Below are 12,017 nucleotides of genomic sequence, written 5' to 3'. Positions count from 1 at the left end.
CAAAAACCAGGGCAGGGCAGCTCCCATGGGGCCCCCCTAATGGGGTCCCCATCCCACTGCCCAGGGAGGCCGTGCCAGATCCGGCAGCAGCGCAGATCCCGGCAGCAGCGGGGCTGCGCCCTTCCTGCAGCAGGAACCTCCCGAGGAGCCGTTTCCTCGTCGGGCGGCAGCGGGTCCCCTCCGCCACCGTCCCGTCCCGCCCGCCGAGGGGACAGGACGCGCCCAGCACCCCGAGCAGCAGCGGGGGCCGGGCACCCACCCGCCGCGGAGCCCGGCCCCGTCTCTCGTCGAGGCGGCGGCGGAAACCGGGCGAGTCGGGACCAGCCCGGCGCGGGCACGAGCGGCACCGAGGGCGCGCCCCCGCCCCAGCGCCGGCCGCAGGTGAGAGCGGGGCTCGGGGACCGGGAGCTCGGTGGCTTTGGGGCTCCGTGGCTTTGGGGTCTCGGGCATGGTGGCAGGGATGGTGGCGGTGACCCCAGGGTGTTCCAGCAGGTTCGGGCAGGTTGCGAACCCGCTGAGTAGGGCGGCAGCTCAGCGGGGACCCCGAGGGAGCTGAGTTGGGGGGTGCTCGGCCCAGGAGGGGTTGGGCGCTGCCGTCACCTTCCCCTGCCCCGTGTCCCGCAGGCGGAGGCGCGGGGAGGCCATGGAGGCGGCGGAGCCGGCGGAGGAGGCGCTGGTGCTGGTGGAGTACGGCTTCGAGTACCGCGCCAAGGACGGCACCTTGGTCTCCATCAAACCCAACGAGCGCTATGTGCTGCTCAAACGCACCAACCCGCACTGGTGGCACGTCCGCAGGAGCGGGGACGCCCGGCCCTTCTACATCCCGGCCCAGTACGTGAAGGAGCTGCCACCCATCGCTGCCCCGGCCCCGCTTGACCCCCCGCCATCGGGACATGCTGCGACAGAGCCGGCCGTGCTCGTCCCTCAGCCCCCGCCAGCCTACGAGTATCGGTTCATCGGCGCCGCCGAGCCGGGGGAGCCGGCAGGAGGGTGCCCGGTGCCCAGGAGGGACTCGATGCTCCAGAGGGATTCGGTGCCCAGGAATGTCTCGGTGCCCAGGAGGGACTCGGTGCCCAGGAGGGACTCGGTGCCCAGGAGGGAGTCACCACCATCACTCAGCTCTTTTCGGGTCCTCCCGGGGCTGACCCCGCACCCGGGCGAGCCTGTGAGACCTTCGCACTCCCTGGATGACCTGGCGCGGGTGACACCGGCACCTCGCAGTGCCACTGCTGCCATGGGAGCACGCGGGGACCCCCCAGGACACGCTCGGCCGCTCGGGAAGAGCCGCTCCGAGACCCTCTGCGCCTCCGGCAAGGACAGGGACGTGGCCAGGAGGTGGCCGGGGGCCGGCCCCACGGCTCAGGTACGGTGACACCCCCGCTGCTGTCCCCAGAAGCTGCGCTGGGAGGGGGGTTAGCGGGTAGGGGTGTTGAGAGTCGCCCCCTCGGCTGATTCAGTGGCCGTGTCCCCCCACCATGACCCTGTGACTCCCAGCACAGAGTGGGGTGACACCCCGGCCCCACAGCCACTGCTGGGACCCCCCATGTCTCCCCACCGAGCTGACCCCATGGGACAAACCTGCAGGTGACCCCACCATAGGGGCTTGCCAGAATTAACCATTCCGGAGGTGTGAGGGACTCCCCACACAGGGTCACCCCCGCACACCCTCCACCCTCAGCCCCTGGCCCGTGCCTCAGTTCCCCCACCTTCATGGGCACCCCCGGGCTCTCTCAGCCCCCTACTCTGCAGAACCCCGTGGTCTCTGGGGGGTTTTGCAGTGATCCCTCAGGTTCCCGGAGCGTTCCGGGGTGAGAGGAGGCAGAAAGGGTTAACAGGGAAGCGCGGCAGCTCCTCCCTGCCGGGGCGGGAGCCTCACCTGGGCGCAGCACCCATTGACCGAGGTGTGTGCTGGGTGCTCCCCGGCACAGGCCAGCGCCCGACATCCCAAACCCCCGCTCACCCCACACCAGTAAGTAGCAAAGGGCTCTGCCCAGCACCCCCTGGGCTGCACCTCCCCGAAGGGGGCACCCAAGGGTGGGGGTCCCCGCCGGCCACCAAGGCGGGCCGGGGTACACAGGGTGAGGCAGTTCCGGCAGAGCGGTGGGGCCCACGACCTTGTCCACTCCTCACTTGTCCCCAGCACCTCACTTCGGAGTGACCCCGGGCACCTGGAGCACCCCGAGCCTGGGTGTCCCCCACTTCAAGGGGGGCTGGAGGGATTGTGCACCTGGGGGAGTTGCTGGAGGAAATGGGGTATTGGTGGTGGGGGGCTGTGGTTTACACCCCATTGTCCACCCCATTTCACCTCATTTTCACCCCATTTTATACCTTGTGCCCCTAACTGTGCCCTTTGCACACCCAAAGCCACTGAGCCCCCTCTGGGGGTGACCCAGCATAGTCCCAACCCCAGTGCCAGCATGGGAACATTCCCCTTCCCTGCCCAAATCCAACCAGTGCCAAAACTGTCTGGCATCAGGCATGGCAGGACCACAGTGGCCTCGGTCCTGCCACCATCTGCACCCGATGGGATGGGATGGGACAGGATGGGATGATCCCAGTGTTGTGGGAATGCAGCAGCTCCAGATCAGCTTCCATTTGAGCAGTGTGGCACCAGATGGGCCACCCAAAATCATCCCAGTGCAATTCCTGCTCAGCATCACCCTGGAGCAGCTCCTGCTCCGGTGGCCTTGGCTTTGCCAGAGTGGGTGATGAGTGGCAGGTTGTGGGTGACGGGTGACAACAACCCCAAGGGGAGCCAGTTCCGCCCTGGGCGTCTCTTCCGCTCCTCGAGCCCCGGCAGGAAGCGCGGTGGGTGCAGGGCCCGGCTCAGGGCGCCAGCAGCAGCACCGGAGCCTTGTGCTGTCCCACAGCTGTCCCCACCCTGGTGTCCCCACGGCTGTCCCCACCCTGGTGTCACCACCATGGCTGACCGGGCGCCAGGGGGGTCGCGGCAGGCCTGGAGCAAGGCACGGCAGCTGCTGCACATGGGGAAGGTAGGCAGCACCCAAGGGTGCTCCCAGCGGGGGACAGGGGGGTGTTTTGGGGTCACCCCTTGCCAGGCGCCCCCTCGGCTTTCCCTGGGGGTTTATGGGTGCTGGAGGGTGCCACAATGCCCATCCCAAAGTGGGGAGGGGGCACCCAGTCCCCCCCAGGGGTGAGAAACCCCCAGGGATGCACCCATAGGGGACAGAGAGGTGCTGGGGGGGCTCGGTGCCAGGGATGCCCCATTGCCACCCCCATGTCCCTTGTCCCCAGGAGGAGGGCAGACCCCCTGGTAGTTTCTGGCCCTGCTCACCAAGGTGGGGGGGTCGTGGGGTGATAGCGGGGGACAAGGGGTGTCATCAAGCTGCTGTCCCACTTTGATCCAGGGTGTCCCCAAGGACAGTGCACTGACTGTCACCTTCCTCGGGGTGATGGGCAGGGCTGGCTGCAGTTGGGACCTTTGTCCCCGCAGCCATTAGTGAGAGACTTAGACTGTAAAGCTGGGGAGATCAAAGGGTGACAGGAGGGGGTTCCCCGCTGGCAGCACCCTCCTGGTCCCAGGGGACACATCCCCCTGCCCTGGCATCCCCATGGGTGGGGTCAGACAGGCTGGTGCTGGGGGTGCTATTTTGGGATGTGGTGATGGGACTGTCTGGTTCAGCATCCGGCTCTGGGCAAGAGGCCGGGGCTGTGGGTGCTGGAAATGTCCCAGGGTGCAGGTGATGAGTGCTGGGGTGCAAGCGTGGGTGAGAGGGGTGTGAGTGTTGGGGTGCTGGGGAGGTGGGCACAGAGGCTGGGGGTGCAGGGGATGAGCAGGTTGGAGGTGTTGGGACCGCAGATGTCAGTGCAGAGATTGTGGGTGTTCATGGTTTGGGTGTCAGTGCTGTGGCTGCTGTGGAGAGCAGGTGATGCAGGTACCAGTGATGTGGGTGCTGCATGAGTGGGTACCAGGAACACAGGTGTTGATGATGTGGGTGACATGGGTGCTAGTGATGGAGGTGCTGATGATGTGGATGCTGATGATACAGGTACTGATGAGGCAGTGACACGGGTACCAGTGCTGCAGTGCTGCTGCAGTGCTGCAGGTGCCAGTGGCATGGTGCTGGTTGTGAGGGTGCTGCCAGCAGCAGGTGACAGAGGTGCTGGCACTGGGGACCTTGATGTCCCTCCATGTGCTCATCCCTGTGCCAGTGGGTGCTCCCTGCCCCACTCTGGGTGCGCGGGTGCCACTTTCCACTTCCTGGCTTCCCATCACTGGCACCTCCTGCTCCACACTTTTGGGGGCCCAGGTCACTTTTGGTGACCCAGCAGCCAGGGCAGGATCCAGCCCCTCGGTGCCTCACCCATTGCCACCCGGACACCACAGTGGGGACACCCCAGGAATGCCATCCCAGGAATGCCATCCCAGCTCAGTAGTGGCACATCCGTGTTCCCCCAGGCACGCAAGGAGTCAGAGGAGACACCTGATCCCATCTACCTCAACATCCAGGAGCTGCGGGCAGAGGCCGCCGCCAGCTCTGGCCCAGAGGAGCCCAGCAGCTCCGTGTCGGACTGGGAAACCCACACGGACACGGACAGTGGACATTTGTTTTATTACAACCCCGTGACGGGCGAGACCACGTGGGATTGTCCCTTCGGGCAGGCGGCCGATGGAGTGAGTCCCGCCGCCTCTCCCGCCTCCTCGCTCGCACACAGCCCGGAGCTTCCCGAGTGGGAACAGCACGTGGACCAAGGAAGCGGACAGACTTTTTTCTATAATTCGGTGACAGGTGAGACGTCGTGGGACCCCCCCAGTGCAGGAGACACGGGCAGCCCCTGGGAGAGGCTCCCTGGGGGGACGCGGTACAGTCCCATGGAGCAGAGGGTGAGCACCCGGCGAGGCGCGGGGAAAGCTTGGGGTGGGGGCGGAGACAGGGATGGGAGTGGGGAAGGGGATGGGGATGGGATTGGAGATGGAAAAGGGATGGGATTGGAGATGGAAATGGGATGGGATTGGAGACAGGGACGGGAATGGAGACATGGAAAAGGGATGGGATAGGAGATGGAAATGGGATGGGATGGGATTGGAGATGGAAAACGGATGGGAATGGAGACGGAAAAGGGATAGGATTGGAGACAGGGATGGGATTGGAGATGGAAAAGAGATGGGAGTGGAGACAGGGATGGGAATGGAGATGGAAAGGGGATGGGTTTGGAGACAGGGATGTGTTTGGAGACAGGAATGGGATTGGAGACAGGGATGGGATCGGAGACATGGATAGGAATGGAGATGAAAATGGGACGGGAATGGAGACAGGGATGGGAATGGAGATGGAAATCCTGGCAGGCATGGGATGAAAAAGGAGACAGAGACTGGGACTGAGAAAGGTGTGGGAGATGCAATGGAGATGGAGATGGAAACAGATGGAGACAAATGGGAATGGAGACAGGTGAAGGTGGACATGGGTATGGATACAGGGGTGTAGGAAAGGATGAGAATGCAGATGGAAACAGCGATGGGATGAAAATGGAGGCAGAGCTGAAGATTGAGAAAGGATGGGAGATGAAATGGAGATGAATCGGGAAATAAAGATGGAGATGGGGAATGAAGATGGAGATGGGAACAGATACAGGGATGTAGAAAGGGAGGGGAATGGAGATGGAAACAGGGATGGGATGGAGATGAAGACGGATGAAGTTGGAGATGGGAGACAGAGATGGGAATGAAGATGAAGGTGCAGATGAAGATGGAGAACAGAATGGATACTGGGATTGAGTTGGAGATAGAAACAGAAATGGGAATGGAGATGGAGACAGGGATTGAGATGGAGATGGGAATGGAGACAGAGATGGGAATGGAGATGATGGAGATGGGGCAGCACCCACCTGGGTGACACGCAGAGATGGACATCTCTTGGTTGGGCACAAGTTTTTGAACTTTCTCTTCTTTCCAGCCACCCACTCCAGAAACGGATTATCCCGACCTGTCTCCAGATGAGCTGGAGTGTTATCCTGAGGAAGACTATTCACCCGTGGGCTCCTATGACCAGGGGGCCTCTCTGTGCCTGTCCCCGAGGCGCTCTGAGGAGCTGGGGTCATCCCCAGGCTGGTATGGGCACAGCCACCCCGAGGGACTTGTGTTCTACCCTGAGCACTTCGCCCCTGACACGGTACGGGATAGGGATGGGAATAGGGACTGGGGCAGGGTTGGGGATGGGGATGGGGACAGGGAAAGGGACAGGAAATGGAAGAGGGATGAACACAGGGATAGGAACTGTGATGGAGACAGGGATGGGTTATGGACAATGGCAGGGACAGCAATGGGGATGGGGACAGGATGAGGGACAGATGCAGACAGGGGTGACTGCCAGGGATAACCATCTTCACAAGCCCACAGAGCTGGGGCTGCAGGGGCTCTGGGGATGCCATGGGTGCACAGCCCAGCCTCCTCGTGGCAGGGGCACCTCAGGCTTCACCTGACCCCTCCCTGCCCTGCCCAGGTGCCCTCGGGCGGCTGCCACAAGCGGGCCAGCAGCGGCTCCAGCCAGGACAGCGGGCTCTCCGCCTGGCACGGCGCCGTGTCACCAGCACCAGGCAGCAGGGAGGAGAAGGTGAGCACCCAGGGAGGGACACCCAGCCTGCCCTCACCCCAGCACCAGGGATGGCAAGGGCCAAATTTGACACCCCCACCTTCACTTTCCAGTTTAAAAGCCTCGAAAAAGCCGGGGTGCTCAACCGGACCAAGACAGTGGACAGAGGGAAGCGGCTCCGGTAAGAACATCCTGGTGTCCCCTGCCACTGGAGACACGAGTCCAGCAGGGAAAGGGGCTGTGCTACCCCTGTGTGACCCCTGCTCCCCTCCCCAGGAAGAACTGGAGCTGCTCCTGGACAGTGCTGGAAGGGGGAATCCTCACCTTCTTCAAGGACTCCAAGCACTCAGCTGCCAGTGCCTTGGTAAGAGCCCCAGTGGCCTTGGGGCAGGGCAGCTCCCGTGGGGTGGGACCAGTGTCCATAGGAGAGGGCCAGTACCCATGGGACAGGCCAGCACCCATGGGACAGGACCAGCACTCATGGGACAGGCCAGCACCCATGGGACAGGACCAGCACTCATGGGACAGGCCAGCACTCATGGGACAGGACCAGCACCCATGGAACAAAGACAGCACCCATGGGACAGGCCAGCACTCATGGGACTGGCCAGCACCCGTGGAACAAAGCCAGCACCCATGGGACAGGGCCAGCACCCATGGGACAGGTCCAGCACCCATGGGACAGGCCAGCACTCATGGGACTGGACAAGGACTCACAGGACTTGGCCAATGTGTGTAGGATAGGGGCAGCACCCACAGGGAACATGGCACTGGCCTCACCTCTGGGGTGGGAGTTCAGGGCTCTGTCTAGGGGGTGCAGAGGCTCTTGGGGCAGGGGGACCATGGCCAGCACCCACAGAATGGAGCCAGCAGGATAGGACCAGCATCCTTAGGACAGGGCAAGGATCCACAGGATGGAGTCGAAGCTGCAGGATGGGACCAGCACCCATAGGCTGAGGCCAACATCCAGGGGACAGGGCCAGCATCTAAAAATAAGACCCCCAGCACTGTGGGGGGGAATCAGCACTTGAAGGATGGGACCAGGACCCACAGGCCAGGGCAGGTGCCCTGCACAGGGACCCCAGCACAGGGACCCCAGCTCACCCCCCAGCACACCCACACTCCCTGCAGGGGTGACAGTGTCGGAGCACCCGGAGCTGGTGGGAGCCAGCAGGAGGAAGCAGAGCCGGCCCCTGCCCCCCTCCCTGGGTCCAGCTCCCCCCCCCCCCCCCGGCAGTGCCCAGCAGCTGCCACCGGATGCAGAAGTTGCCGTGGGTCTTGCAACAACACCCTGTGGTGACAGCAACGGCGGGGAGGAAGACAGGAAGACAGCTGGGGAGACGGTGCTGGCCTCACCTTGGGGGTTCAGGGCTCTGTCTGGGGGTGCAGAGGCTCCTGGGGCAGGGGGACCATGGCCAAAGCACCCCAAAACCCAGGGCATGGGGAGAAGCAGTGGGTGTGATGCTCTCCCCATGCAAAATCCTCCTCCTTGGGAGCAGCCACCCTCTCCATTCCTGCAATGAATCCCTCCCTCACTGAGAGGGACCCCAAGGCTGGAGCCCCCCCGGGGTCCCTGAGGAGGGCTAGGAATGTCCCTCGAGGTGATGGCAGCTCTAGGACCTGCCTGTCCCCAAGCTGGTGGCCATGACCCTCGCCCCACCCATGTTCTAGTCCTGCAGAGACCATAGGAGGGGACAGAGGGGTCCCACAAAGGACATCTGAGGAGGGCAGCCCACATCCCCCAGCAGCATCCCGGTGTCCCTGTCCCCTCTGGGCAGGTGCCACCCTCATCCCCTTGTCCCCACAGAGGCACCCCAGCACCCTGACCACCCCCGAGCACACGGTGAAGCTGCGTGGGGCCACCCTCACCTGGGCTGGCAGGGACAAGTCCAGCAAGAAGAATGTCCTGGAGGTGAGCAGGTGACAGCAGGAGGGACACTGGTCACACCCCAGGGTCCACACGCGGCCCACAGGGCAATGCCACACCTGCCCAGTTCATCCTAGCAGGGGATGGAAGTGGGGACACTGGGGACGCGCCAGGGTGGGCGTACAGGGACTGGCACTGCCGGTCACTGTCCCCGGTCACTGTCCCCGTTCTGATGGGCACAGAGACGCCACCAAGGGACATCCTGGCTCCCAGAGGGGCTTTGCACGAGGAGCAGCCGCTCCAGCTCCCCGCAGACGGCACCGTTTGGTGTCATCGCAGCTGGCGCCGGGCTCAGCCACATCCTGGTTCCCAAATCCGGCTGGTGGCGGCAGCCCCGTGCCCTTTCCCTGACCTCTGCCTGTTGGTCGGCAGCTGAGGACGCGGGAGGGCTCGGAATTCCTCATCCAGCATGACTCGGAGCAGATCATCACCGCCTGGCACAAGGCCATCGCCGACAGCATCGGCCGGAGGGTGAGCGGGGCCCCCGATCCCCCGCGGCCGCCCTGGGGCCGGGCCCGGCGTCTCACGGTGCCGCTTCCGTAGGGCTCCGACATCTCCGGAGAGGAAGAGGCCGAAATTCGGGCTGAATTCGGCTCCCGGGAGAAGCTGGGGGGCGGCGAGGAGCGGAGGGCAGGTGAGCACCGGCACCGGGATGGGCACGGGGGGCCCGGCAGTGCCACCCACCCTGCGGGTCCCGGGGTGGGGGGACCCTGGGGACGGGGCTGACGTGTCCCATGTCCCCGGCAGCGGCCGGACAGGCGACGGGCACTGCCGAGAGTGACACCAACCGAGTCCGGAACAAACTCCGCAAGTTCCTGCAGAGGCGGCCGACGCTGCAGTCCCTGCGGGAGAGGGGCTACATCAAGGGTGGGTGTGGCAGGCGGGATCTGGGGGTGCTGGCACGGGGCTGGATCGAGGATACGTGCTGGGATGAAGGCAAATCCAGAGTGCGATGGGGTGTCGGGATAGGGCCTGTCAAGGACGGGTGCTGGAATGGGACTGAGTCCCTCGGGGTGTCTGCAGGCTGGAGGGTGGGAGGGGACAGGGATGGAGCTGGGACAGCCAGGGATGGAGTTGGGACAGCCAAGGGGGGAGCTGGGACACCGGGTTGAGTGACCAAGCCCAAGCCTGACCCAGTATCTTGGTGATGGGCTTGGGCATGTCCCATCACCTCCAGCCACCCTGGTGGGACACTGCTATGGGAACAAGACCCTCTGTCCCCAGCCCTATCCCCCACTAGCCTCCTGGTGTCCCCTGGCCGTGCTCATGTCCCCGCTGTGTTCCTAGACCAGGTTTTTGGCTGCTCACTGCTGGCGCTGTGCGAGCGGGAGCGAGGGACGGTGCCACGCTTCGTCCTGCAGTGCATCTGGACCGTGGAAAGGAGAGGTACAGGGGACAGGGACAGCCTGGGACAATGGCATGGGGACATGGGGACAGATCCAGGGACAGCCTATATGGGATGTTTGGGTTTTTCTTGGAAGCCTTGGCTGCTGTGAGCACCAACGCAGCTGTACTGGTCACTGTCACCATGTGCCACCTGGCTGTGGGCATCCTCCAGGGGACAGCAGGGACACATGGGGACCCAGAGTTCCCTCAAGAGTACCTAATGTCCCATCCCAGCGTGGATTGTTTAACTGGGAGCTTTCCCCCATCTCCATCTGCCCAGGTCTGGACATTGATGGGCTGTACCGGGTCAGTGGCAACCTGGCTACCATCCAGAAACTGCGCTACAAGGTGGAGCACGGTACGGTCACCTGCAGTGACAGTGGGGGACAATGGGGTATCATCCCCCTTCAGGAGCAGAGGGACAGGGGAGGGGGCAGCCAGGGACCACCCACCCATCTCTGGGGCTCTGGACACAGCTGAGATGCTGCCTCACCCCCAGACGAGCAGCTGGACCTGGATGACGGGCGCTGGGAGGACATCCACGTTGTCACTGGGGCACTGAAGCTCTTCCTGCGGGAGCTGCCAGAGCCACTCGTCCCCTTCAGCCACTTCGACAAGTTCATCGCTGCCATCAGTGAGGGGACAGGGACAGGGGATGGGATGGGATGGGATGATGGAATGATGAGATGGGGAGGGGGTTGGGATAGGTATGGGATGGGGACAAGGACGAGGTTGAAACGGGATGGGATGGGATGGGATGGGAACTGGGATCGAATGGAGATGGGATGGGGAAGGGTATAAGGATGGGGTTGGGGACAGGAATGAGATAGAAAAGGGATGGGAATGGAGACAGGAACTGGGGCGGGGGGGATGATGGAGATGGGGATTAGGATGGGGACAAGGATGGGATGAGGATGGGAATGGAGGTGGGGACAGGGATGCTGTGACTGCTGGAGCCAGCACCCCACCGTGCCCTCCCTCCCTGGCAGAGATCCAGGACCTGTCCCTGCGGGGCCACTGCATCCGGGAGCTGGTGCTGTCCCTGCCACCCGCCCACCATGACACCATGAAGGTCCTTTTCCGCCACCTCTGCAGGTGACACCCCCTTGTTCCCCCAAACCCAACCCAGTGCAGGAAGGCAGAACACGACTCTGGGGACAGCCTCGGGGTCAGGGCCATGCTGGTGACACTCCCCTGTCCCACAGGGTGGTGGAGCACAAGGAGGAGAACCGCATGTCGGTGCAGAGCGTCGCCATCGTCTTCGGCCCCACGCTGCTGCGGCCAGCCAGCGAGGAGGGCAACATGGCCATGCACATGGTCTTCCAGAACCAGGTGGTGGAGCACATCCTCAACCACTATGGATACATCTTCCCTGATGGATAAACCCTGGGGACATGTGTGGGGATGAGCCTGGCAGTGGGGACTTGATGGAGCAGCGTCTCCAGGAAGGACTTGGCGAGCCTGGCAGTGGGGACTTGATGGAGCAGCATCTCCAGGAAGGACTTGGCCATGTGTCACCTCGGTGGTGGCTCCATGGAGGGCAGCGTGGTGACCCAGCTCAAGGGTGGGGCACCTGGGGGGTCCTCCTTGGCCACCCCATCCCACCGGGGCCGGATGGGGGGGGCTGAGCCCCAGGGGGTGTGTGGGAGGGTCCCCGTGGTCAGTGGAGCCCTGCAGTGCCCCCCTGGAGCCGGCGTTCCCGGGTGGAGCAGGGAGGGTCCGGCGGGCAGGGCCTGCTGGGCGGTGGCACCGGCGGGTGGGCAGGGAGGGGCCGGGCAGTGCCATGGCTGCAGCCCCTGCCCCATCCCAAATAAAGAGCCCATGCAGACACAGGGGTCAGGTGTTGCTGGCAGGACAAGGGGACATCCCAGGGATGTGGGTGGCACAACAGGGGCTCAGTGCTCCTTGGTTCCTGGTGACTCTTGGGGACACTACATGGCCTTCATACCCCATGAGGATGAGGGGACCTGGGACACCACTCCTGGCTGGTGTCACCAAGCAATGTGTCACCACCAATGTCACCACAGACAGTGAGACGCGATGAGAGCCACACGGTCATGGGACATGAGTTCCCATCACCCAGAGTCACCTCCTGGGGTGGGGGCACTTTGGGTCATGATGGTGACGAGCTGGGACACAACCAGGACTGGATG

The 12,017-nt window shown here is 63.7% G+C and overlaps 1 protein-coding gene across 1 annotated transcript; it reads left to right on the top strand.

Annotated features, from left to right (window-relative positions):
* The first annotated feature begins 39 nt into the window (after positions 1–39).
* Positions 40–11,692, top strand: LOC139601677 (rho GTPase-activating protein 27-like). The gene is given in 19 exon segments (XM_071450855.1): positions 40–101; positions 103–199; positions 202–266; positions 268–381; positions 625–1,363; positions 4,421–4,846; positions 5,916–6,131; positions 6,462–6,572; positions 6,665–6,732; positions 6,828–6,915; positions 8,359–8,463; positions 8,851–8,949; positions 9,022–9,112; positions 9,226–9,345; positions 9,766–9,864; positions 10,145–10,222; positions 10,364–10,498; positions 10,854–10,959; positions 11,070–11,692. Coding segments are annotated over 19 exon segments (2,997 nt in total). The 3' UTR covers positions 11,248–11,692.
* Positions 11,693–12,017: the final 325 nt, after the last annotated feature.

This window comes from Agelaius tricolor, unplaced genomic scaffold, assembly GCF_023055355.1.
Source record: "Agelaius tricolor isolate 1412-34295 unplaced genomic scaffold, bAgeTri1.0.p SCAF_31, whole genome shotgun sequence".
NCBI lineage: Eukaryota > Metazoa > Chordata > Aves > Passeriformes > Icteridae > Agelaius > Agelaius tricolor.
The sequence above is the reverse complement of the archived record's forward strand: the minus strand, read 5'-3'. Positions and strand labels throughout refer to the sequence as shown.